The 26,905-nt window shown below is 55.3% G+C and overlaps 1 protein-coding gene across 28 annotated transcripts in view; it reads left to right on the top strand.

Moving 5' to 3' along the window:
* ST3GAL4 (ST3 beta-galactoside alpha-2,3-sialyltransferase 4) overlaps positions 1 to 26,360 on the top strand; it is a 153,996-nt gene extending 127,636 nt beyond the window's left edge. For 8 of the 28 annotated variants that reach the window (XM_089773334.1, XM_075909648.2, XM_075909653.2 and 5 more), the window contains 9 exons: positions 10,044 to 10,125; positions 11,457 to 11,537; positions 11,740 to 11,837; positions 13,049 to 13,109; positions 17,137 to 17,232; positions 18,294 to 18,483; positions 18,614 to 18,757; positions 20,456 to 20,599; positions 21,888 to 26,358. In XM_089773334.1, the coding sequence (XP_089629460.1) occupies positions 10,044 to 10,125; positions 11,457 to 11,537; positions 11,740 to 11,837; positions 13,049 to 13,109; positions 17,137 to 17,232; positions 18,294 to 18,483; positions 18,614 to 18,757; positions 20,456 to 20,599; positions 21,888 to 21,974 (983 nt within the window). In that variant the 3' untranslated portion in view covers positions 21,975 to 26,358. Of the gene's footprint in view, positions 1 to 4,195; positions 4,275 to 10,043; positions 10,126 to 10,187; positions 10,278 to 11,413; positions 11,538 to 11,739; positions 11,838 to 13,048; positions 13,110 to 17,136; positions 17,233 to 18,293; positions 18,484 to 18,613; positions 18,758 to 20,455; positions 20,600 to 21,887 lie in introns of all 28 variants that reach the window. The other 20 variants (XM_075909665.2, XM_014572782.4, XM_075909656.2 and 17 more) reach the window with 7 other exon arrangements.
* The last annotated feature ends 545 nt before the right edge of the window (positions 26,361 to 26,905 follow it).

Here is a 26,905-nt window from a genome sequence, read left to right as displayed (position 1 = left end):
TTTGTACATGAGGTAATATCTTTTATTGGCCCAACTTGGGTTGGCAAGAGAGACGTGCTTTGTAACATGGCAAAGAAAAGCTGGTATCTTTTACCAGCAGAAGTTGAGTCAATAAAAGCTATTTCCTCATCCACCTGAGGTGTGTCACATCCTGGGACCATCATGGTTACATCAACAGTGTCAACACAATTAGTTAATTTTCACTTCTTATTCCCATGCTCGGTGTGTGTGCTCAGCAGATTCCTTTCATCTAGGACTCCAGTTCCTTTGTTCATTTGTTTTACAGTTTAATTGTGCTTACTAGGGGGCAGTGCCCCCTGCTCGCTACGGTAGCCAACCCTCTTGATTTTTGGGGAAGCAAGCCCAGCTCCTCTCCCCGCTCCCCACCTCCCGTGGCTGGGGGCTGCGCCAGCCTGGCCTCTCAGCCCCAATCCTGGCCATCTCCCAGGCCCGCAGGGCTGCCAGGCCACCCTGCAGTGGGCTGTTCCCAGGCTCCAGTTAACCAGTTACCCTAAGTGTCACCCAGTAAGGGTAATGCTTAGCAGGTAACCAGTTACCCGTTCACATCCCTAGCTTGGGCCTTTCCACCATCCCGACAAGGAGTTCCACAGGTTGCCCATGAAGAATTAATTTATTTGTTTAAAATCTGCTGCCTTTCAGTTTCATTGGATGACATTCTTGTGTTGTGTTAGTGAAGGAATAAATAATATTTCCTTATTCAATTTTTCCACACCATTCATGATTTTCTAAATCTGTAACATGTTCCCCTCCCTGTCATTTATTTTCCAAGCCGAAAAGTCCCAGTGTTTGTAATGTGGAAGCTGTTCCTTACCTCTGCTCATTTCTCTTGCCCTTCTCTGGACTTTTTCCAAATCCAATATATCTTTTGACAGATGGAGCGGCCTGATCTGCATGCAGTATTCAAGATGTGGGCATACCCGGACTTTTTATATAGAAGCAATAGAATATTTTCTGTCTTACTGTCTGTTCCTTTCCCAATGATAATGTGCACAAAGCAATGTGCATTACGTTGCATTTATGAACACTGAATTCTGTCTTCCCTTGTGTTGCCCAGTCACCAAGTTTTGTGAGACCCTTTGGAACTCTTAGCAGTCAGCTTTGGACTTAACTCTTTTGAGTAATTTGGTATCGTCTGCAAATGTTGCCACCTCACTGCTTACCCCTTTTTCCAGATCACTTATGAATAAGTTGAACAGTGTTGGTCCCAGTACAGACCCCGGGAGCAAACCACTTTGCTTCCTGGAGTTAAATTGCTGTCCAAAGCGAGCATGAGTGGGAATCTTCTTCTAGGGCATATTTATCTGCAGAGACGGTCTGGGGCTGTTTGGTGGAGGAGGGATTGTTTTAGGCTATGATGGAGTACCGGGCAATGTTTTTATGATCATCTAACAATCAAACTCTAGGGGAGATTACAGCACCTTAATGTTCCCCCTAAATGGCACCCCTGTTGGTGTGGTCCAGGTGCACACTGCTGAATGCGGTGACGCGGTGGCACAGGAGTAAGGCTGCAGCTGTTGGTGCTGGCAGACATGGGTTCCAGTCCTGGGGAACGGTGTGTTCTTTTCTCAGGCTTGGACAGCTACCATGTGCCCTTCTGGCCTTGGAGTCCGTGTAGTCTCCCCGGGAAGTGAGGAGAGTCAGATGGTGAAAATTGCTGGAGTTAAACTGCTGTCCAAGGTGGGCCGCGAGGAGGGAATCTTCCTCCCAGGCATATTTATCTGCAGTGTCGGTCTGGGGCTGTGCTGTGGAGCATTAAGTAGGTGTTATCGGCTATGGTCGAGTAGGTGGATCCTGCCCACTCAGTCCCCTGCACTTGGTAAGGTCACCCCGGGTCCTTGGTTACTTCTCTGTCTTTATCGAAGACTTGGGCAGCCCGGCGGGTGGCCAGATTGCGAAAGGCTCAAGCGATTGCTAATGAGAGGTGGCTTTCCAGATGGGGCCCACGCTGGAAGTGACTGCGAGTTAATGCTCTCTGGTCGCTCTTCTCTGCCGCTGCTGGAGCTTTGGTCTTTTGTTCACAGGCTCTTACGTTCCCTTAGCAAAGGAATAAATCCCCGTGTCTGCTGAGGCTCTGAAGAGGGCTCGGCACTGACTCCTGTTGCCTTGGCAGTGTTTGGGGATGTTCAGGGATGTGAGACTGCTCTGACGTTTGTCTGGGCCATGGCTAAGGAGCAGCAGGACAGATGCCTGAAGCCAAGGCCGTTCTGGCAGAGTGTCCTGGCCCGGTTTGCTGGCACCCTTCCTTGCTGCTCCAGAGGGGTGTCTGCCTCCACAGGGATCCTTCAGGTTTCTAGGAAACATGACTTGATGATGGAATTGTTCAGAACCAAAGTACTAAACCAAGTGACTGAGCTGTTGAAATTCACTCAGCTTGCAGACACCGGCTCTGACGAAAGTAAACGTGTTGTATGTGGGCAGGGAGGGACTTCTCATTATATTTCCTTAATTAACCACAAAGTAGGGATGTTAAATTTCGATTAATCAAAGAATCGAGTAGTCGACAGAATTTCCAACGACTACTCGAGGAGTCAATAGGGAGGGCACTTGCTCTCCCGCTGTGCCTCTGCCTTTGAAATGTATATGAGCCGCGGGTGGCTCTTGTACATTTCAAAGGGACAGGCGTAGCAGTAGGGATGCCTCTGCCTCCCGCAGAGACGGTGCTGGGGGGAGCCAACTTTTAAGCCAGCTCCCCCCAGCACCGGCTCCTGCCTCCCCCCCTTGCTGCCTCTCTTTGATAGGAGCGACTAGTTGAGTGACTACTCAACTATCCAATAAGCTTATGCTTATCAGGTAGTCGGCTAGTCGCTTACATCCCTCCCACAAAGTGGTAATTAGGAATGTGGTTTCAAACCTTTCCCCTGAGATCTTCCACCATGGTGCAGTCACCTGGTGCGTCCGAGGGCGGCGTCTTCCGGAGCAGAGGTATTTGGGAACTCAGGCAGCTGCAAGAGCAGAAATCTTTGGAAAATGCACAAGACCAGATGAGGGAGCAGGGCAGCAAAGGCAAATCTTGGAGCCCTTTGGGGCCGGGGGCTGCCTCCTTCCACGTGGATCAAAGGAATCCGATTATTTTCAAGGATACGGAATCGGTCATGAGGCACACAGCTTTAATACCTGCCTGTTCCGCCCGCTCTGCTCAGCTTCTTGGTGATGTCAGCATTGCAGCTGTCCGCTTGGTCAGGAGCTGCAAAACACATGTGCTGCTTGGTGCAGACCCAGAGGCAGACAGCCTGGGTGGTCGCTTTCCTTCACTTGACGTGCGTGCAGGTACCAGATTGTTTTTTAATAAAGGCGAATTGAAAATTAAGGTTGCCAATTGCTATGCATGCCCCATCCTGCAAAGTTAGGAAAAAGAAAAGTTGGGCTACTTTGGGTAATTTATTTTGGTAGCAACATGGAGAGAACTCTTCAGCGGGGAAAACTTTCCCCAGTGCAGCCTGAACTTACGACTCTTCACATTTTTAATTCCGACCCTAATGAGTAATCAATGTTTAGCAGCAGTATGCATCAGGGATTCCAGGGGAAGGGAAGCACGGTTATTAGTCTTGATCTACAGTACCTCCTGGAATAATATGCAGCTGCGTAAACATAATTTTATGTGAATGTGCATTAAAAGCACAGATGTATAGTTATTTTTTTGTAAGTTCTGTGAAAGTGCTTAGCCATTGACCCTTAGGATTTTCATGGCATTTAACATTTGGGAACTATACCTGCTTTTTTGGAAAGAGAAGCTGATACACAAGACATCTGAAGTCCTATTTCTGCCGCCTTAATACATTTCATTCACATGGAACAAAACCTTAATACAAACAGAAATTCTAGTGGTTTTGACTTTTTTTTCCTTGCTGAGCGGCACGCATAATGTAAACACCTATCGGTAATCTCTGCAAAGGAATCTTCAAAGCCTCCTTTTCAATAGTAACTTATCTGCTAATTCACCGAGCCGCTTTTGAATACCTGAGTGTGTTTCTGGATACTGTCTGGGATCAGCATCTGTGCTTAACTGCTTGCATCACTGTCACCAGGCCACACTAATGCAGTGGCTTCGATGGCACTGATTGCCAGCAGGCATGACTTCTAGTGCCAGGCTGAGTGGAGGGGCAGAGATGTGTGCAGGGGGACCAGATGTTCTGCCTGGCCGGGGCGACTCAAAGCGTGTTCCTTTCCCCTCTAGGTGACCAGCAGTGGCCGCGATGAGAGCAATAGCCACCGGGTGGTGCCTCACCTGCTGATAAAAATGATCAACAAGTCCCGTAAGTCCTCGTCACTTGGCGTTCTTTCCCTGCCACGGGGTTTGGAGGGTCACAGATGATTCATGTACGGAACCGTGTTTAAAGCTAATACTGACTGGTGGCACGAGGGGGACCCCCCCCATACACACACACACACTGGGGACAGGTCAAGGTGCATGTCAGAAATGAAGATGAGGCCGGCTGGCTTCAGGGGTCAGAGCCAGAATCAGGAGTCAAGAGCAGGGTTGGAACTAGGGATGGAAGCGACTAGTCAACCACCCGATAAGCATAAGCTTAGATAGTCGAGTAGTCACTCGACTAGTTGCTTCCTCCTCTGCCCTTGCTGCCTCTATCAGAGAAAGGTAGCAAGGAGGGGCAGAGGGGGAGCCGGCTTAAAATTTGGTTCCCACTAGCACTGCCTTGTGGGAGGCAGGGGAAGCAGAGGGGTCCCTACTGCTGTGCCTCTCCTTTTGAAATGTACAAGAGCCGCCGCGACTCTTGTACATTTCAAAGGGAGAAGCCCAGTGAGATAGCTTGTGCCCCCCTTATGGACTGATCAGGTAGTCAATGGAATAAGCAGGAGCAGGCTGGGGCCTGGGGCATCTGCCCCCACTATTGGGCTGCGGAGAATTCCAAGCTATGAAGCGAGCTAGGCAGGCAGAGGGCAGAGCAGCCTCTGTCTGCAATGAGCCTGGGGCCCCCAAGCACCAGTTCCTGCCTGCCCCCCCATCTCTGTAGGAGGCAGCAAGGGAAAGGCAGGCAGGCCCACGGAGCCACCCCTCACACATATCGGCTCCCGTCTGCCTCCCTCACTCTCCGCACTGTTGCCTTTCTGTCAGAGGCAGCAGCACGGGGATAGAGAGGGGCAGGTGGATCCCGTGCTTTTAAGCCAGCTCCCCACAGGCACCGCCTCCCCCCTCCCCCCCTTGCTGCCTCTAATACAAGCGGGGGAATGCATGTAGTCGACAGGATTAACCAGGAAGACCAGGCGTATCGGTTAATCATGTCGTTGTCTACACGTTGACATGCACAGTTGTCACTGCATCTGACCTGACCCTTTTTTCCCATCTCCCTCCTCCTCAGACCGGACTAAAATGGGCAGGGCTGGAAAAAAAAGGGAAATAAAAACTGCACCCCTACGAATCTATAACCCGTACACGACTGGAGTAGTGTGTAGTCTGGGTAGGTCCCTGCTTCCGCTTCCACTCCCTGTATTGGTACCTACATGTTCTAGTGATGGGCAAATACAAACCGGTGGTAGGTGGGGGAGATGGAAGGCAATGGGGAAGTGCTTGGTGGATCCCAGCTGTTATTAGGGCCTTAGGAGACTGTTGTGACTGTTGCTGAGCAGGGGCCGGGTGCTTTAGCCCAGATCTGGTTGTGATCGGGTGGGTGACTCCGGATGAGCAAACACAAGGGCTGCTCAGGGCATGGGGCAGGCACATCGATCAAAGTCGATTAAACCGCTCAGCTTTGTCACTAGCGCCACCAGAGAGAAGAGTCAGCGTCAGCTAAGGGACCTGGCAGGGAGCTTTGATTCACAGAGTGCGAGTTGCTGAGCAGGAAGTGTCTGTTCCGCAGAAAGGGTAAACCTGACTCAGGTGCGAGTTCCCTTGGTGGTGGTCATGAGCACCTCACTGCTCTCTGGGGCTGTTGCTTGTGACTCAGATAGCCATGAGTCATCCGCTGCTTTATCTTTCCTGATCTCGCTGTGGTTCCTGTGTCCACTTTCCCCAGTCAGGTGGGCCATTGCTGGGAACCCGCTGATGAGAGCTGGCTGCCTGTGCACACCGTCATTATACCCATGACTCAGCACAGCTTCCTCTCTCCCCCCTTCGTCTGTCTCTCCAGTGTGTTTCTCATGCTGGACGCTGCTTGGGCTGGTGTTTCCCTTCACGTGGTGGGCCACTGCAGACTCTGGTCTCCATACTGCTGTTCCCCTTTAGTGTCTTTCACTGCGCTTGCCTTCTTTTCTCCTATTGCACCAACCCAAGTCTGGTCCTGGGCCTCTGGTGTTACTCCCCCTCGGAATAATGTGAGTGATGTTATCTCGGTCGCTGGATGAATCAACAGGCTTCTCTAGTGTAAGCGCTGATGCTCTCAATGATAGTTCTGGGACTTTGTCCTGTATTCTAGCCACAGTTTGACTTCAAAGCATGGCAAAGTTCAGCCCCCTAAATTGCAGGATCAAACCTTCAGGCTCCTGTCACCTGCTGTTGGATCAGGCACATGGGTCTCTCTATTGCTGCATCTTGCACTGAAATTTAGTTTGCCTGAGTGATCTTATATGGCTTGGTCTTTGCCATTGTGAACATTGTTTTTCCACACACTAGTGAACAGGCCCGTGCGGCCTAAATGACTTTTATTCTAGTTTCAAAAATGTCAAAAGTAAAAAACCCCTAAAGGTAAAAGTCTCTACATATGAGAACGAGAGCGGGAGAGAGCGCGGTGTGTGACACCGCTGTAACATGCTGCTTGAGCCGGGCCTCACACGATGGCAGCTTCCCCTGCAGAAGGGCAGATTCCTGAGCAGTATAATGGTGCCAGCTGAAGGAGGGAGGTGAGGACTTGGCGGGCTAAGCTGCTGGTTGTCCAGACCCCATGGAATCAAAAGTTCAAATCCCACTAGCATCACCTCACTGTTATAGAGAGAAACGTGCTTCGCAAGGGCTCTCTACTCTAGCAGACATGACGAGATCTGTTGTTGGCTGTGAGCTGCAGCGAGACACGTTCAGAGCAGAACTCAGATGAAAACCTTTGAATGGAATACAATTAATCACTGGAGCAACTTACCTAGGACTGTGGAGGGGTTCCCATTATACTCAGAAGTCTTTAAACCAAGGCTGGGTGTCTTTTTCTAACATGCTGCTCCAGCTCAGCCTCTAGAACTGGGTTTGGTGCAGTAATCAAGGGAAGACATTTCTGGTCTTTCTGGTGTTGTGCAGGAGGAGGATCATTATGGTCCCTTCTGGCCTAGAAATCTATGATACGAAAGAAAGGATCAGCTGGATTTTCCATACAGGCACAGCAAGAAAAGGGGACCCCTGCTGCTCTGCAGAGAGCAGGGTTCATAGAATCCTGGGGTGGGAATCCTCAGGAGCCATCGAGTCCAGCCCCTGGCCCAAAGCAGGACCAACCCCAACTCAATCAGGGTTTGGTCAAGCCAGGACTTAAACACCTCTAGGGATGGAGATTCCACCCCCTCCCTAGATAACCTATCCCAGTGCTTCCCCACCCTCCTAGGGAAATAGTTTTTCCTAATATCTAACCTAGGATATTCCTAATATCCAATCCTCCAGGACCTCCCTTGATCTCCACGAGTTTTCAAAGATAATGGCCAATGGCTCTGCAATCACATCAGCCAACTCCCTCAGCACCCTTGAATGCATTAGATCTGGCCCCATGGATTTGGGTATGTCCAGCTTTTCTAAATGGTGCTTAACCTGTTCTTTCCCCACTGAGGGCTGCCCACCTCCTTCCATACTGTGCTGCCCGGTGCAGCAGTCTGGGAGGTGAACTCGTCTGTGAAGACAGAGGCACAAAACGCAGCTTTTCGCACATCATCCATCCCTGGGTTACCTCCCTCGTTCAGTAAGGGTCCTACACCTTCCCTGACCACCGTCTTATTGCTAACATGCATGTAGAAACCTTCATGAGAAACCACTGCCAGGGGAGCAAATATCCTGCTAGCGTAAATGGACCAAAGTCAGTGATGCTGCATCCATTGACACTAGCAGAAAATTTCACCCAGAAATTGCATCTCTTCTTCCTTTGGAATGTCTGTATCTTCACGTGTACAGTTTAGGGAAGAGTGAGTTAGGCCTGGCATGAATCTGGCCCTGTACGTTCCAAGGGTGACTTGGAACTGGCGTTATATCCGAGACACTAGAGGGTAAATGGTCTGCGCACCAGTAAAGCATTTGACATCCAGCCCCACGACACCTTATTCAATATATGAATTTAAATCGCTCTGACGCTGCTGGGCTTTGCCTGTGAATTGAGACCTGGCTAAAAGGTTGTAAACCAAAGTCAGTGTATTGAGCTGGTGGGGAAGTCTCTGGCAGGGAGATCGGGGTTGGAGCTGATTTAAATTAATGTCTCTAGTTATGGTCTTGAAGAGGGAGCAAACAGGTCACAGGATTCATCCTTGGGGCATATTGCAAACTCCAGCCAGAAGTGAAATCCCGTGATTCTCTTGTTACACCCGTTTTACCCCCTGTTAAAAGTTCTGCATAGAAGACATCGAAGTTATTTCTGATTTACACCAATGTAGTGGGTTGATCCTGCAAGTTCTGGCCCTGATCCAGCAAAAGCCCCAATCTGGGTTTACATTTGAGCACGTGTGATGCTGTTGGCTTTGTTGCAGCTAATCACCTGTTGTAAGTCAGTGGTCCCTTCAAGCATGAGCTCGCTTTTTGAATTTAAGTGCAATGCAAGATCTACCTCAAACCCAAATACTCTTGCCCCACCTCCTTTGTGCCACTTCTCTGAGATCCCGCCCCGGGTCGCTCCATTCTCCCTCCCTCCTCCATCCTCCCTTACTTTCACCAGGCAGGGGCAGCGGATTGGGGCGCAGGCTGTGGTCTTGGGTGAAGAGATTCGGAATGTGAGAGGGGCTCTGAGCTGAGCTTGGGGCAGACAGTTGGGATGCCGGAGGGGGTTCTAGGAGCCATCTCTGGGAGGGTGTTTGAATGCAGGGGTGCTTGGGGCTGGGGCAGGAGCCTGGGATGCAAGAGGGGGTTCATGACTGGGGTAGGGTTTCAGGATGTGGGCTCCGTCTGGGCACTGCTGACCTCAGGTGGCTCTTGGGTGGAGGTGCAGTGGGGCTAAGGCAGGCTCACCCCTTGCCCTGGCCCTGCACCATTCCTGAAAGCAGCCAGCAAACTGCATCCCAAGCCCTGTTGTCTCCCCCCCCCCTTGCTCTGTGGAGGTAGGATACAGGGTGAAAGAGGGGGCACTTTGACCCCTCTTCTCCCTTCCCTGTCCTGCACAGAAAGCAGGAGGCTGGGGGGCAGGGGGGAGAAAGAGAGGGAGGCTGCTCCAAGGCAAAGGCCAGGAGATGCGCAGCAGTGGGGGGAAGGGGCAGCTGAAGTGCCGGCATTTGGCAGCCTCTTGGCCAAACCAGTGAGGATCACCTGCCAGAGGCTCCAAGATGTACCGGTCGATTCCGATTTGTGACCACTGCTCTGTTAAGTGTGGGCTTTGTTGGATCGGGGGCAGGATGCGTATTGCTTTTACTGAGCCCGAAGTAAGAGCAGGCTGGGCCAGAGGCTTGTAGAGCTCTGCGATGCAGGGACAGGTCAGCAGTCTACAAGTGAGGCGGGCAAGCACATTGTTTAGGGTGGCTGGGTAGATTTAGCTCCAGAGGGAGTAATGGGCTCAGCTTAACCAGTGGAAAGCTGAGTCTGATCCTCGGGGTGATCTCCTCGGGGTTACGTGTGCGGGACTGGGGGCTGTCTCTGCAAGGAATGATGCAGATTCCACTTTCCAACGGCTTTTAAAACCAGCCAGGATGCAGCACTTGCTGCAGTGAGCAAAGAACAGAACAGGCAACCCTCAGGTTATCCCTCCCCGGTCGTCCACTGAGCGATGTTACTTATTTCCCCAGCTTCTTCCTGGGCATGAACATTCCCAATTTCTGCCAGGAACACCAAGTGGGGACCCTGAATCTGGTTCCCTGCTGGGCACAGGTGCAGTGCCTGAGATGAATTTCTTTCCTGCATGTGGTGAGGCAGCGGCAGCTCTACATTCCCAGCCTTACAACCTTCTCCTTGTCTCTCCCCGGTGTAGGATGGAAGATCCTTGCAGGGCTGGCACTAGTTCTGGGGATGGCGTGGTACTCCATATCCCGGGAAGAAAGGTACTTACATCTGTGAGTGTATTTCTTAACGTTTCTGTAGGGGCAAGAGGCTTTTCTCCCACACCCCCTTCCTGATGGTTTGGGACTCAGTCTCTCTGACATTAAGACAAGGTGTGGGGAGAGGCTATGCCCTCCATCTCAGGAACAGTGCAGAGCTGGAGGCTGGGAGTTAAATGACTCTGCCTCTGGCTGGATAAGAGGGAGGCCCATCTAGTCTTGATCAGCTGGAGAAATGCACCTTGTCAGTTCATTCGACAGGATAAACACAATTCTAATGTAACAGCACAGCAGGCAAAGGACGCCAGTAAGTGCTGTCTTGTAATGGCAATGCGGGAGGGCCCAGCTTAAAATGATTTGGGGGGGATGAGTGCTTTCCTCCAAAGGGAAATTGGGATGATCCTGCAAAATCTGGGATTTAGATGAAGCATCTGAGCTTTGTCTTCAGTAAAGGGTAAATACCTGGCAACTTAAGTGAGGCCAAATCCTGGAGAAGTCGGTTTGCAGTCTTAAACAAGTGTTAGCGGGTCGAGGTAGACATCGGGGGAGCCTAGGTGTAGTAATGGGACTGAAGAATGTTTTTCCTAGCTGCCCACACACCCGAAGGGGTAAAGGAGAAGCTGAGAGGGCCAGGCAGCGTTCCTAGCTGAAGGTGTGAGGGTACGTCTAAACTACATCCCTTTATCGAAAAAGGGATGTAAATTAGACATATCGAAATTGTAAATGAAGCCAAGATTTGAATTTCCCGTGCTTCATTTGCATAATGGCAGCTGCAGCTTTTTTTCGAAAAGCCGCTTTTTGGGGGGGGGGGGGGACCCGCAGTCAAGACAGGGATCTTTAGACAGAAATGGGCCGTTTCAAAAGATCCTGTAACCCTCAAAAAAATGAAAAAAAAATCCGCGGCCACCATTATGTAAATGAAGCGCGGGAAATTCAAAACCTGGCTTCATTAACAATTTCGATACGTCTAATTTACTTCCCCTTTTCGATAAAGGGATGTAGTTTAGACGTTCCCTGAGTGATGTCTCTGGTCTCTGCATGCTGCTTTCTCCCTCTGGTGGGCTTGGGAGCCTGGTTTTCAGCATATGGCAGACACTAGAGAGAGAGGCGCTGTTACCTACTAGGCATATGATTAGTCTTGGATGCTTTGAGATTCCCTCAGGCTCTGCCTCCGCTCCTCTGGCCACTGAGATGGCCTGCAGTGGCACAGGCCTGGAGGTGACATGGGAGGCAAAGCCTTAGGTACCCTCTGGCAGTGACATTCTCCCTCTCGCGTGCCAGCCATGGGAACGAAAGCACGGCCGTTCGAGCATTCGAAATCACCCTCTCTGCTGTTTGCCTTGTAGTTTTCCTTTCCCCGTGCAAGATGACAGCATGCTGTGTCCCCCAGGCGAGGTGGAAAAGAAAGCCACGCTGCTCCTAGGAAAGTGAGTAGCCGTCCCTCGCGGGCTCTGCTCCTTTGCAGGGTGGCTCTTTGCTCCGGGAGGATGCGAGGTGTGTGGGAGGGCTGACACCGCAGGCTGGGGGGTGAGGGAAAGGGCAGAGAACAGACTGTGACGTCGGCTGAGGAAGCCAGTTCCGTTCAGGGTTGTACGTTCTCTGCCTAATCCCGCTCTGTGTCCCTTGCAGTTACACACGGGATCACCCGCTGTTTTTACAGCTCAACAATTACTTTTGGGTGAAGACCCCATCGCCGTATGAGCTGCCGTACGGGACTAAAGGAAGCGGTAAGCAAACCTGCTTTCTTTGCCCTGGGGCACCCGGCTCTGAGCTGGGTTCATCGCAGCGTGGCACACAATAAAGAAAATACACTCTTCTCCGGTCGCTCCTGCCACCTCCTGTTTCTTACTGCAGTCTAACCCGTGGGGCTTTTCTACGTCCCAGTGTGGCCTGGTGGCTCACGCCTGCACTTGCTTATGGCTTTTGTGGCTATTTCAAGACCATGTGGGAGTTAATGTCTCATCCGCTGACCCCCATTTCAGTCAGGAAATTACTCACAGACAGTCAGTCATTGGGGTGTTCACAAGCAATATACATCAGCCGTTTGTTTCCCACAGTGTGTGGTTGGTTGTCAGAGTCACATGGCATTGATTCTGCTCCTCACTGGATTATTGATCTTTTCTGTGGGCCAGTGCTCCCCCCCCCACCCAAAAATGGTTTCTCACTTTTGCTCCATAGCCAAGTCATTAAAAACACAGATCCAGGCCTGGGTACTGTGGGACACCTCCAGATGCACCCTTTTGCGTGTGCGTCTGTATCACAGTAATTGCATTGAGGCCACCTTTTCCTAGTTGGCTTCTGAAAATATCCTGGGGGCTGTGCCGAAAGCCTTTCGAAAAGCAAGAGACAGCACATCTGCTGTTCACCCCCCTTCGTTGGGCCAGAAACCCTCTCAAAGCAGGAGCTGGCGTTGGTTTGACAGGATGTGTTGCGAACTGGTCCGTGCCGGCTATTCACCATCGTTCTCTAGATGCTTAGAAATTGATTGTGGCTGGTCCTGTTTCCCCTGCCAGCTCCAGAGACACCGTCCAGTTCTTGTTCAGTCGCTACAGACTTTCCTTCCTGCTGCCCTGTTGGTGCTGCCGGAGCCTTGGAGAGGATGCTTAGGCCTGGATGGGCTGCGGTGCCCATCCATTGGGAGAGAGCTGGGTGGCGCTCAGAGCCTCTTTGCCTCTCTCTAACTGCCCCCCACAGCCTGGCCGGTGGGCACATGGCAAAGCAGATTGGTTTGGAATGTGGCCAGGCCCCACTGCCTTGACCAGAGGAAGGGTGAGGTGGGAGCCGTTGACGGTGGGAAAGGGGATGATCCCAGGCAAGCAGCCCCCCAAGAGAAGTCCCTGGTATGTGGGGCAGCCAGGGATCTGGTGCCTGATATGGGCATCTCCTTGCGTCTGGGGAGGACGGGCCTTGCTGACTCCCCCCTTGTATTTCTTTGCAGAAGACTCTCTCCTCCGGGTGCTAGCGATCACCAGCTACTCGGTGCCCCAGAGCCTCCAAAGGTAATTCCAGTGCATGGACTGGGCCCGCTGGCGTGGTCGGTGAATGGTCATCACAGAGTTGTGGAAGGAGACGGGTCTGGGAGTGCTGGAGACTCACGTCCACGCTGTACCCCCCAGCCTGCTGCAGGGCAGAGTGGCAGGGCTAGCTCCGCCTCTGCCCCATGGGCTGTCTGATACCAGCGTGAGGGCGCAGCCACACAGCCCACTGGGCCTGTGGCTTTGCTGCCGGGCCTCTTAGGTGGTTTGGTGTTGGGATCCCCTTGATGGAGCGCTCAGTCACTTCCTGCCAATCAGTAGCCGCCAGCCTGCATTAGGAGCAGGGTTTCAGGAAAAACCTTGTGATTTTGCATCTTGATTCTGTCCTGGTGGGGAGAGAAACCTGTGATGCTACAAAGTCTTCATGGCAAAACCAGGGAGAGAGACCCTATAAAAACTGTATGAGCACACTAGCCTAGTGGTTAGCGCCCTCTGCTGGGATATGGGTGATGCAGGCTCAGTTCCCCTCTCTGCACCACTGAGAGTAGGAACTTCCATCCGGGTCTCCCATGGTGGTTCGGGAGGTCCCTTGCTCGATGTGGCTTTGACTGTCATTTCCACCCCCGCGCGGAGAAGCCTTCCCAGTGTTGCTGCATTAGAACCAACGGTTCCACGAGAAGTTTTAGTTTTGACTAATCAGCATTTTCCACCGAAAACACGTTATGTGGGAAGCTCCCGCCCACCTCTTGGGGTGACACGTTTCACAGGCATAGGCCAGCTTAGGAGGTAGCGCCCACATTGTCAAACTGCCTCCGGGGCTCTGAGGGGTGACTGCTGTCCTGGTCCATCACCACGGCTGCCCTTTCGGTCCTGATGCCGGGTGCGAGGTCAGGTGTCATTCAGATCTGCTTCTCGTACTTGATTCCAGGGCTTTGGATCTGATCCAGATTCTCTTCGCTTTCAGACAAATTTGCATTGAAACCTCTGACACTTATAGGAGAATCATAGAAGATTAGGGCTGGAAGAGACCTCAGGAGTCATCAAGTCCAACCCCCTGCCCAAAGCAGGACCAACCCCAACTGAATCATCCCAGCCAGGGACTTAAAAACCTCCAGGGATGGAGATTCCACCACCTCCCTAGGGAACCCATACCAGTGCTTCACCACCCTCCTAGGGAAATAGTTTTTCCTAATGTCCAACCTAGACTTCCCCCACTGTAACTTGAGACCTTTGCTCCTTGCTCTGCCATCCATCACCACTGAGAACAGCCTCTCTCCATCCTCTTTGGAACCCCCTTCAGGTAGTTTGAAGGCTGCTGTGAAATCCCCCCTCACTCTTCTCTTTTGCTGAGCCCTCTGCACATTGCCCCAAAAGCCAGGCTCCCGGCAGGGATGGACATTTCTGAGGTCTGGGCTAACATCTCCTGTCCTGTCGGTGCATTCCAAGAAAATGGACCCATTGGTGCTCAGGAACGGGGCTGCCAAGAGGGCAGGGTCTCACTAATGGCAGGTCCCCGCAGGGTGGGTGGTGGTGGTGGGAGTGTAAGCGGGGGAGGGAAGAGGGATCACTACTCTGGCACATGGAGGGCACAGGTTGTATCTCAGTGCTGCCGTTGCACTCTTGAGCTTTCCTTCTTCTCCATTATCTGGGCTCAGGCAGTCGTGCAAACGTCCACCATCCATGCCCACCGCACCGCGCCGGAGGAGTCTCTTTCCTGCCACCCTCTCCTGCCATGCCGCCGTCAGCAGGTTCTCCGCATTCATCCTAAAGCACTGCTCATCCCCGACCCCCGGGAGGACAGCTCAGCTGCTGGCTGCCATCAATCCAGTGGCCCAGAGATGCCAGGGGGTGTCGCTGTGGCCCAGGGCTGAGATGTCCTCCCACCATTCGTAGTTCCTGGTGGAGAATCCTCCAGGCCTCTCACCTCTCTCCTTAGAACCAGCATCCGCTGTTCTCCTTCGGGAACTTGCCAAAAGTTGGACCTGCTTGGATGGACTTGGGCTGGTGTCTCGGGGGGATGGGGATCATGCTGTCCCTGATGTACACTGCAGGGAGAGGGCTTCTCCCCACTTGCACTGAGCCCTAACCCATGTCTCCCCACCGTCTGGCTGCAGGTCTGGCGCACCGCCAGCAGGTGGTACTGCTGGGGCCACCTCCCACCACCAGGCTTCCTTTAACCCAGTGGTTCCCAAACTTTTCGGCATCATGCCCCCTTTTTGACTTTTGAGGACCCCCCCGCCATAGCAGTAAAACTTGTTGAGCAAAAAAAAAAAAAACTTGCCCTTTTAAGAGCAGAGCAGGCATTGCCTTTTTAAGGTGGCCATTTTGAAGACTGCACAGGATGCCTTGTGCTCCCCCCCCCCCCAATTTTCTTCATGTCCCCCAGTTTGGGAACCTGCATTAATCCGTGGAGGGGAGTTTGCCTTTTCCATCTCCTAGGTTGGCTGCCCCCTGGAGGTGCCACCAACCCCGAGCGGTGCCCCTTTGCAAACACCCCCACACCAGTCCCTGCTATTCTGCTCCTTGCTCCCCTTAAGAGCCCAGGCTGCCAATGGCATGCGGCTGCTGGGCAGATTTCTGAGGGGCACAAATGGGCACAGGAGGCTTCTCTGGAAGAAACGGCTCAAACGTGCTGCCTCCGGCAGCCTCGGCAAGACTGGAGTTCTGAGACTGCGCCCCATTCCTGGGCTGACGGACGTGCTCGTGTGCCCCGCTCCCGGGCTGGCGGGTGTGCTCGTGCGCCTCACTCCCGGGCTGGCGGGTGTGCTCGTGCGCCTCACTCCCGGGCTGGCGGGTGTGCTCGTGCACCTCACTCCCGGGCTGGCGGGTGTGCTCGTGCGCCTCACTCCCGGGCTGGCGGGTGTGCTCGTGCACCCCACTCCCGGGCTGGCGGGTGTGCTCGTGCCCCTCACTCCCGGGCTGGCGGGTGTGCTCGTGCACCTCACTCTCGGGCTGGCGGGTGTGCTCGTGCGCCTCACTCTCGGGCTGGCGGTTGTGCTCGTGCACCTCACTCCCGGGTTGGCAGGTGTGCTCGTGCACCTCACTCCCGGGTTGGCAGGTGTGCTCGTGTGCCCCGTTCCCGGGCTGGCGGATGTGCTCCAGGACGTGACATCATGGTGCTGCAGCCCCAGCCAGCAGGCTGTTTGCTTGCACGAAAGTGAAGTCAGCTGCTGGAGTCTGCTGGGGACACATGGCAAAACAAGCCCTGGTTTTTGGCAGGCGAGTGAGGAGCTGCAGTATCTGTCAGCTCAGCTGTGGCTTGGCGAGTAGCTGCTGTGCCCAGGACCCTGACAGCCGAACGCTGTCTCTGGGGTCTGTTCGTTTGCCTGGACCATGCGAGGGGAGGTCAGACCCACAGGGTAAGTGACCCCTTTCCTGCAACCCCGGAGCATTTGGGGCTCTGGTGTAGCAGAGCAAAGGAACAGGACCCAGCCCACCTAGAATCAGGCACGAGAACCAGATCTCGGCAGCCCAGTGAAACTCCAGTGCAGGGCTGAACAGTGTAAGCAGCCCTGTCCTCGTGTCACTGTCATCTCCAGCCACTGGTAAAGCTGCCGTCCCGAGGAGAGAAATAAACCAAAGCTGGGATCAAGCTGGGTTATGGAACATCCCGCAGAGGCCGTCGCTGCCCACTCAGTGGCTTGTCTGTGATGCAATAGGGCGCCGTGATCTGTGTGAAATGGGCTTGTGATTTCAGGTTGGTTCCTAGTGGGCGGAGGCCGGGCAAGTGTCTACGTCCGACAAATGGCCATGCTGGGAATTCACGCCTGCCTTTCCCCTGGAATGCAGGGGTGCAAACGCAGTCTTGCAGGGCCGCAGAGCTTAAGGGGTCTTGTCTGAGCTCCTGCACCACAAAGCCATAGAACTGAAGGCAGAACTTCTCTCCTTGTGCGGCTAGAGGCTCAGTCCTAGAGGCACCAAGGACTTCAGGCTCATTTGGTTGCTTCTAAAAATGTCTAAAGCGCTAACTGGTTCAGCGCCAAGGGGAGAGAATCCCCCGGAGAGGAAAGGGACGCTGAGAGCACTCGGTTGAGCTTGTTTTCTTTTGCAGCATGAAGTGCCGGCGATGTGCCGTGGTGGGGAATGGACTCCGGCTCCTAAACAGCTCCTTGGGGGAAGCAATCAACAAGTACGACGTGGTGATCAGGTAAGGCGCTTCCTCCCCCATGGACTCGTCTGGACACGGCAGCGTGTGGGGACAGCCGGGATGCGCACGCAGGGATCCACTGGGACGCGACGAGGGAAGGGAAAGGGGATGCGTTAACGTCGTGCCGAGAGACCAGAACCAATGCGGCGCACGAGCCTTGTAGCTTCCCCTTTTCTTTTGGTGTAGCTTTGGGGGGCGCGAGAGCGGGCAGGGCTGGAGCTGGCCAAGCCATTTTGCCATGTGACTGGATTCTCAACCAGAATCCACTTTTTTCAGAATTGCTGGACACCTGACATTTCTCAGATGCTCATCTCCTTTTCACATTTCTCAGATGTGGCTGCCAGCAGCTGGCCTGGGAGCCTGAGCGCTCTGGGCCCTGTGGCCCTGGGGGCTGTTCTTTGAGTTGCAGACTCTACAAATCTGGGGTCCCTGGCCAGCTCAGATGGGGTAGCCTGTTCCAGGCCATCAGCTTGACAGCAGTGACCTTGTGAGGCCCCAGGAATCTGGGGTCCCTGGGACAACGCACGCAGTGGGGAAGCCCTGGAGATGTGGACCCTGGAAGTCGGGCAGAGCAGCCCGATGGCAGGACCATCCACTAGCCCACGTGGCGGCGGGCAGGGAAGCCAACTGCTGTGCTTTCCTGAGAGCTGGAGTTGCCAGCAACATGGCAAAGTAGAAAGAGGTGGCAACCGGGGCAGTGACCAGGAGATGGCTGAGTTCAGGAGCCTGACAAAAAGAAGAAGGGAGGCAGCTGGACTTCAGCAAAGCAGGCTTTGACTCCCTCAGGGGACTGCAGGGCAGGATTCCCTGGGAGGCTAATATGAGGGGGAAGGGGTCCAGGAGCGCTGGCTGTACTTTAAAAAAGCCTGAGCAAGAGGGCAGGAACAAACCAGCCCGATGTGCCAAAAGAATAGCCCCTCGGGCAGGTGACCTGCTTGGCTTCCCAGAGAAAGCTTCGGTGAGCGTAAAGGGGATGTGCATGGGACAGGTTGTGAGGAGAGCAGGACGTGGGTGAACCCTCCCCTCCCCCCCGCCTCATCTCGTGCTGCTTCTCCCCCCAGGTTGAACAACGCGCCAGTTCACAGGTACGAGGCAGACGTGGGCTCCAAGACCACCATGCGCCTGTTCTACCCAGAGTCCGCGCACTTCGACCCCAAACGGGAAAACAACCCGGATACGCTGCTGGTGCTGGTGCCATTCAAACCCATGGATTTCCTCTGGCTGGAGACGATCCTCAACGACAAGAAGCGAGTAAGTGCCGCAGGGAGAGCAACGGGCTGCAGTTCTGCCCTGTGTCCCCATCGCTGCCAACCCCGCCACGCCAGGCCTGCTGCCCTGGTGGGGAAAATGCAGCCCTGACCCCCCTGTTGTCCTTTTCCAGGTGCACAAGGGGTTCTGGAAGCAGCCCCCTTTAATCTGGGATGCCAATCCCGAGCAAGTTCGAATTCTGAACCCTTATTTTATGGAAATAACTGCTGCTAAACTGCTTAATCTTCCCATGAAGCAGCTGCGGAAGGTTAAACAGGTAAGGGAGCCAGTGGGCTGGGATGGGGGAAGAGCGGGACCGACTTGTTGTGCCCTGGATCTAAATGAGAGGGCAGCCCCAGCTGGAACTCACTAAGGCCGTGTGGTGCACTGCCCCCGTCTTGCCCCCTTGATCTACTGAGTAGCCCAGGGCTGGTCAACGTGGCTTTGAATATTCTGCAAGGCAGAAAGGGACCCAGACGAAAGCCCCTTGGGCGATTCTTATGGCGCTTTGTAGCTGAAATGCTAGGTGATCCATGCACCCCAAGGGGAGAGAGACTGGCAATCCGCTCGCCTGTTTCCCGGCATCCTGGAGGTTCTATTCACACGGCTCTGTTGGGGGAAGGCTGGGAAGCGGTTGTAGCGGGAGTCTGGCTCAGAGAAGCTGCTCTTTGGGAGGGAGAAACTAGCAAGTGGTTTCTGTTCCAGGAGAAGGATCTTTGTGCACTGAATCCTTCTGTTGTTTGTTTGGCCTCTTTCTCTGTCTGTCCGCGCATCGGGTTTTGAGTTACCGATTTCTTCTGTCGCCACACGCAGAGAAACCGGCTGTAGGACTTTCTCCGTGTTCTCAGAAATGGATTTCCACACAAGAGTCTCCATTCTCCTCAGCGTTTCATCCAGTGTGTGCTATTTTGTGAGGGGAGGGTACAGTGCCCTGGGACTCACCCCCCTAGGTTCCATCCTGGGGCTTTGGATCAGCCAAAGAAGAGAATTTGTCCCAGATTCAGAGTGAGCCCAGTGCATGCTGGGACAGGACTCCAGGTGTTGTCTGGATACCCCTGCGGTAAAGCTTTACCTAAACTATCCATTCTCAGCTCCTTGATCTGTGCAGGTCCCAATGACCCGGTACAGTTAGGAGGGCTTTCCCCATCGGGAGAGTTTTCAAGAAGCTACCTGAAAAATCCATCCGTCTCTTGGCGTTCGTGACCAACATCCCATCTCTTGTCCAGTCGAGAAGTTTTGTACCCCATAAGGCCACTGGGGATAGATGCAGGGCAAAATTGAGATCCCATTTTGTAATGGCAACAGCCCTACAGCTAGAAGCTGCCCTTTCTCAGGGGGGAGCCTCCATTCTAAGTGACACGCAGGTGGTGAACTCCGTCCAGGTACCACAAGGCACGGTGACCCTAGACCCTGGCGCACGCCAACACAGTGATGTGGCTGGTGAAGAGCAAAGCAAATAGGTTCTGGAGTCAGGCAATAGTGAGCCACATAGCTGCTAGAATTGGAGGAAATGTTTGGACTTAACTTTTTTCACCCAAAAATGCAAATGGAAGCATTTTCCGAAAGGGTCCGTTTTTCTGCATTGGTTCAGTGGGGAAGGAGGCACCTTAAAAATCCACAGAAATCAAAGTGTTTCATTGTGTCATTTTCTTACCAAAATGTTTTGATTTTTATTTGAGTTAGAAACAGTTTTTTCCTTTGAAATTTCCTTGAATTTTTTTAAAAAACACCCTCCAAGTTGAAATGAATCATTTTCGTTTGGCCCCGCGCTGTTTTTAATGTTTTTTTAGACTGGTGAACTGAAACGTGCTCTGTGTGTGCAGCTCTAATGATCATGCATGCTGAGCCTCTGTCTTAGACACGGGGCCTGTCCCCAAAGAGAGAAGGGGGAGAGAACCGCCCGGAACCGAACCCCGCCTGAATGGTTTTGATCACCCTGAGCCCTTCCCTCTCTCTTTCCTCTCTCCCCCTCTAGAAACCGACAACGGGATTATTAGCCATCACCTTGGCGTTGCACTTCTGTGACCTGGTACATATTGCAGGCTTCGGCTACCCCGATTCCGCTAATAAGAAACAGACAATACACTACTATGAGCAAATCACCCTGAAGTCCATGGTTGTAAGTGACCGCGCTTTGCTGTAGCTTTCCCGTGCAAATCTTGGGGCTTCACCAGAGGGAGCAGCACTAGGTGGTCTGGATTCGTTGTGTAATAGAACTAGGGGTTATACTGCCCGGCTGTATGCTGTGGGCACTTGCCCGTGGTCATAGCCATGAATAGCCTGGATGCACTCCACGCAGCAGAGAGCAGCGGTGCCCATGACAGTGGTGGGCGGGAAAAGCTCTCCCTCCCATTCCTTTGGAGTGTTCCCCAGCGCAAGCACAGGGCTACTTCCAGGTAGTAACCCGGTCGGTCCAGCCGCGGCAAGCCAGGGTCAGGGTGCCCAGGTGTGAGGCCCTGTGCAGACCGCAGAACACGGGCGGGAGGGTGTCCTAGCATCATAGACACATGGGACTGGAGGATCCCCTGCTCTCACAGCAAGACTAAGTATTATCTAGACCAGGGATGGGGAACCTAAAGCCCAGGAGCTGGATGCAGCCCCCGGCTTGCCTGGATCTGGCCCCTGAGGCTCAGGATTCCCCCGCCCCCCCCAAGCATTGGGGAGCCTGTGCTGGTACTCCAGACCCCTGCCCCCCCACTGCAGGGCTGCAGCACCCAAAATCTCCTAGCCTGGGCTCCCCCAGGCTCTGGTGTGCGAGGGGAACGTGGGGAGAGTCTTTCTCCTTCTCAGCCAGGGGCCATGTCAGCGAGGTTTGGTTGTTTTTGGGGGGCCAGGGGGGTTGCTTCTCATCTGTGTGCAGCCCCCGACTGATTTTTCTGTGAGTCAGTGGCCCCTGATCCAGAAAAGGTCCCCCACCCTTGATCTAGGCCGTCCCGGCAGCGTTCATCTAAACAGCGATGGAGACTCCAGGGCAGTTACTCCAGGGCTTAACCATCTTCGCACGGGACCCAAAGTTGGGCCCCCAGAATGTTTCAAAGGGTCACGTAGCAGCTCCTGACCTGACCTCCTGCCTGGGCTCGCCTTCCTGCTCCAGGAACTGCCACCCCTGGAACCCCAGAGCCACTCAGCTTTGTCCCAGCTGCCGGGATGACAGAAATCTGAGGGCGTGTCTCCGAGGTGCTGGAAGTAGGGCTGCCGGGGGCTGCCAGGCTGCCTGGCGTGGAGCGGTTTCCATAGGACACAAGAGGTAGTTTGGTTCAGTGGCTCTCAGCCCCCCACTGTACATGTTGTTCTGCCCCCCCGGTGGTTCTGCAACATCATGAGCCGGCTCACCTCCCGTTAGCAATCGCCCTGTTCGCACGTTCCCTGGGTCTGGCCTAACGAGCTCCCTTTTGTCTGTCTCACAGGCTTCCGAGCACAATATCTCCCAAGAGACACAAGCAATAAAAAAGATGCTTGATTTAGGCATCATCAAGAACCTGACATACTTCTGATGGGACGCGGACTGGAACTTCCCCACCGTTGCCTTGGCGTCTGCCGTGGCTGCCGATATTCACTGGCCCCGAGATGCCACTGCTTTGCCACAGGGCCCCAATGGGGCTCCGTGCTCGTGGCGGGGCTGACTGCTGGGGACAGCGCTGGCCCTGGAGGAGGCAGGCGGGGGAGAGGGCTGCAGAGTCCCCTCCACCCAGGCTGACGTGGCGTTTGCCTGTATCGTGTCAACTCGGAAGCAGAGCACTGAAATCCATGCCCTTATGTTGTGGCTGGATCCTTTTGCGGCCAAGCTAGCGCTGACTTGCCGGCCGTTCGGGCAGCGCAGTGGGGGCAACCGTTGTGGCTTGCTGTTGCACCCATCTCTGCCCCTCCCGCTCCATGGGGGGCACTGGGGCCGTGTGCCACACTGTTGGACTGAACCTGTGCAGCTGAAGGACTGTCGACTTCTCGCCCGTTTGGTTGGTTCTCTGAGACTGAAGGGGGGTCTCTTGTGGTGGTGCGAGCCAGCTCTGGGGGGTGCAGCACATGGGAATGCTGCTGAAGGTGGAAGCCTTTTAAAAATGTATTTTGGGGGGAGGGCACTCTGCGGTATTATGCTGGTGGATTTTTACACTGGCCTCCCCCAAGCTGCTTCCCAGCAGGCATGGGGAGCTAGCGAGCCAAGTGGGACCAGGCGGCAGAGTGGAGGGAATGTTAAATTATTCTTCGCTGACAGAGCAGAGATGCCTCCCCCTACCTCAGGCAGTGAGGAGGAGTGTGAATCCGTTCTGGAGGACGACGGCCCCTCAGGGAGGGCCTAGCGTGGGGAACTAAGAGTTTGGGCTGGAGGCAGAACCAGGCTGCTTCAGTGCCACCTCAGCCGGGGGGTGAGATCGGTCTGGGAACGGCCTCCCCTCGGTCGCACGTTCTGACCCGAAGTAGGAATAAATAGGGGTTTGTCTTCCTTTTTTAAAACTGTGGATCAACTTCGTCTCCCCCTCGATGGCAGGGGTGTTTCCTGGAGGGGAGGAAGGGACAAAGGCGGCAGATACCACCTTGGGTGGCAGAGGAACACCCCCTCTGGGGAGGCTGGTCCCCAGTCCTGCCCCTTCTGCCCAAGCCCCCCATTCCAGCCGCTCCCTCCCTCACTGGAGCCCCGTCCGCCCCCTCCAACTGCTGCTAGAGGAGCCAGAGCCAAACTGTCCTGACCCCGGGGTTGCCAGCCCGCGTAAGCTCCTGCCACCAGCCTGAGCTGAGCCGGGAAGGAGGGAGCCCCGGCCACGAGGTGGAGTGTGGGGCCGGGCGCGGCGTTGGCCTCCCTGGCCTATTACGCCCGCTGCCCGGGGTACCTCACAGGTTGCCAAGCTGCTCCTGCTCCCAGCCAACGTTTCTGGGCCCCAAACTGGCAGGCTCCGACGAGAGGCCAGTCCATGGCCAGCCCCAGCTGCCTTCTCAGCTGAGATCGCGCTGGGCCCCTGAGGTGGGGCTGGGCCATGCCTGCTGCTAACACCCAGCTCTCAGAGAGGGAGAAGGGGAGGTTCTTCTTGGTACTGATCCCGGGGGCTCGGCCTGGGAGGAGGGGTGGGGGGCAAGCAGAATCTCCCGAGCAGGCAGGGCTCGGGCTCAATGCTAGTTAATTTAACGAACTAATTTAAAGGCTTGTTCATCTGAGCAGTGCTGGTGTCCATTGCACAGCGAGTGTGACGCGAATGGCCGTGTGGGGCGGGTAAGGAGCCGTGCTTCTCCGGGGGGGGAGGGGGGCACTGGGTCATCCTGCTTTGGCTGAAGGGGGCAGCAGCTTTTGGGGATACTCCCTCCTAATCCAGCTCCGGTGCAGGGCGGGTCCTCAGCCCCCCTTCTCCTCTGTAGTGGCACAGGCTTGGGCTAGAGCCAGCGAGATCCCTCCACGTCGTCACATGCAGTGTAGCTCCTGGGGCCAGGCAGCCGGCGAGAGCCAAAAGCCGAAGCCCTGCTGGTAATCCTCGGGCACTGGCCGACTCCTCGGGCGCGCCCGAGTTACCGAGCAGCCCACGGTGCGTGGCGCCATGGGGCTCTCGCTGCGCCGCTGTGAATCCCGCGGGGCTCCAGGAAGCGCACAGGAGTGGCCCCCAATCGACAGTGTCACTGGCCGAAACCCGAGTCCTTGTGGTCCTCTAGCGCCACCCCGATGCAGCCCCCTTGTGAGTAGCCACCAGGAGTCCAGGTCACTGCCGTGGTCCCCATTGCGGCGCAGGGAGCCTCCGGAGGCTGGCGGCACCCCTGGGCCGAATCAGGCAGGGGCTTGGGAGCACCCCGGGGAGCAGAGCTGGCAGTTCCTCGCTCTCCTGGCAGTCCCGGTGGGCGCCGGGCCGGCGTGAGCCGAGGGGCAGAAGCTTAGCGTGCACTCCCCGCTCAGACAGGACTTGTCTGAGTGTCCCTCGTTCAGAACCGCCCTGGGCTCCAGCCAGATCCCACCGCGCTGGGAGCGGGGCAGCGCGTCTGGGGCCAACGCCGGCAGGCAGCAGGCTGGGGGAAGGGAAAGAGAACCACAAACACATCGCGCCCTTCTGACCATGGGGGCCAGTGCTCTGTCGGAGCTGCTGGTTGTGTCGCTGCTGCTCCCCGATGCAGGGTGTGTGTGTGGGGAGGGTGTCTGTCCCCGCTGCTCCTTGCTGTGGAGGGTGTGGGGATGTACGTCTGTCCCTGCTGGGGGGGGTGAGTTTGTGTCCCTGTCCCTTCTGGAAGGGGAGAGTATGTGTGTGTGTCTCTGTCCCTGCTGCAAGGTTTGGGTGTGTCCCCCCATCCCTACCAGAGGAGGTATGTGGGCGTGAGAATGTGTCTGTCTGTTCCTGCAGCTGGGTGTGGCTGTGGGTCCCTTCCCTGCTCTAGAGTGTGTGTGTGTTTGTGGGAGGGGCCTGTGTACCCATATGCCTGCCTGCTGGAGGTTTAACCGCTGGGGTGGCAGTGGTGGGCATAGGAAGCTCCCATTCCGTTCCGTGGCAGCCCCCCACCACCTGCCCTGTTAGTGTCTGAGGACAGGCTCCTGTCCCACAGGCCTTGTGTCTTGGCAGAGCGTCCCCCCACCCCCGCAGAGCCGGGGGCCGGGACTGCAGCGCTGCGGCATCCCCTCGCTGAGCTCTGCAGGGCGGTGGGAGATTCTCAGCTGCCTCTTTGGGCTTGTTCCTGGAGTCTTGGTGCCACCCCCCTCCCCCCATGGCCACTTGGACCTCGGGGTGATGGCAACATGGGAACCCACGTGCCCCGGCTCGGAAAGCTCCGGCCCCTGCTGCCTGGTTCCAAGAGTTTGGCTTTTGCACAGGGGGAGGCAGGTAGGGAAGTGGATCCCGGGAGATGACGTCTGCCCCTGCTCTGCAAGACCCATGCACCATGGGGGCGAGGCGGGGGTGTCCTCACCAGTCCTGTCCCGGAGGGGGGGGGGGGACACACACACTGATTTATTTACTGTACAGACTGCGTCACCGCTACGCTCCCTGCACTTCGGAGCGCTTGTGCTGAGTCTTTTGAAGCGTTTCTTTATAAAACAGTCCCTGCTCCGAAGCCTGTACATGGGTGAATCTGCCAGACGTGCTGAGGGTCTCTCAGTCTGGGTTGGATTATTGTAAATCTAGGTTGCGGAGCGGCGCAGGAATGTGGTGTGAGGAACCACACGCTGGCCTTGAAGGCAAAACGAAAAACTGTGGATAAAACACTTTAAAAAAAGGCGTTTGGGGGCTGTTTCGTTTTTCCTTTAATGGCGGGTGAGAGCGAGAGAGAGAGACTGCAAGCTCAGAGCAAGGTGCCCACCCCGCTGCTTGGCATTTCTCCAGCCCTCGCCATTCTCGCCGGTTACTGGCGCACACTTCGCACGGCCGCCTGGCTAATAGGAAGAGCAGTCACCAACATGGCGAGAGCTGTTCACCAGGCTTTGAATCCTCAGGATGTTTTGCCGCTCTCAGACCTTCCCTGGGAGGGTTGCGGGAGTATTATCCCTCGCTGCACGCCCGGGCAAATGGAGCCAGAGAGGGCAGCGATATGCCACGCGGGTAGGGAAAACGGCTACGTAGCCGTCCTGGTCCCCATAGAACACGTGGCATTGAATTGTGTCTTTGGAAACCACCGCCCAGCGCTCGTGCTCTGCTGAAGGGAGGCAGGACACTGCCAGCCCCGTGTGGCAGGGGCTGGGGCGCGTATCCCACACGGGCTATGCGTGGGCTCCTGTTACCTGGCTGCACTTGGAAGCAGGCTGAGGGTTAGCAGGAGGGGGCGGTCCGGGGAATGTCTTCCCTCTGCCGCTACCTGCAAACCCAGGTGCTCGGGCCCAGCCCTGGCAGCAGGGCCTCCCCAGACGACATGGGGAACGGAGGCTGGGCTAGGAAGGAGCCCAGAGGCACAGCAGCAAGGAGGGGATGATACAGACCTCGGCTGGCACTTATAGGCTGCCCGGCCTGGACCCCTGTGCCGAGGGAGGGCCGGGGGGGGGGGGGGGTGGGCCCAGCCACTGGCAGGACGAGTCCAGTCGGGCTGCAGACCTGAGCCAATGCCTTGTTGGATTTGTTTACCCTGGAAGGGACAGACAGATACTGGCACCTGGCTGGAGGGAAGAGACCCCCCCGGAGAGGCTCCATGCTGGGGCAGGGCTGCTGGGCCAGGCCTGGCGGGTGCAGGGAGTGAGCCCTTCGCGGTCTGCGTGTGGTTTGTCTCTGCAACCACCTGGTGCCATGAGCACAGTAACCCGCTGGCTCCCGGGGTGGTGCTCTGACCACAGCTGGTGTTGCGCAGCCGTGACTGACGGCTGGAGGGTGCATCGCTGGTGTGTGTGTGTGTGGGGGGATAGCCCCAGCCCAAAGAGCACCACACAACGGAAAACCAGAGACCTGGGCGCTCTGTAAAATGGCTGGATGCTATTAACCCTTGAACCTGCGCCATGCAAGGGTTACGCGGAGTGGGGCTGCTCTCTGGCTCCGCGAAGCAG

Source organism: Pelodiscus sinensis, chromosome 25 (assembly GCF_052426305.1).
Source record: "Pelodiscus sinensis isolate ZL-2025 chromosome 25, ASM5242630v1, whole genome shotgun sequence".
NCBI lineage: Eukaryota > Metazoa > Chordata > Testudines > Trionychidae > Pelodiscus > Pelodiscus sinensis.
This window is presented reverse-complemented; position numbering and strand designations above follow the sequence as displayed.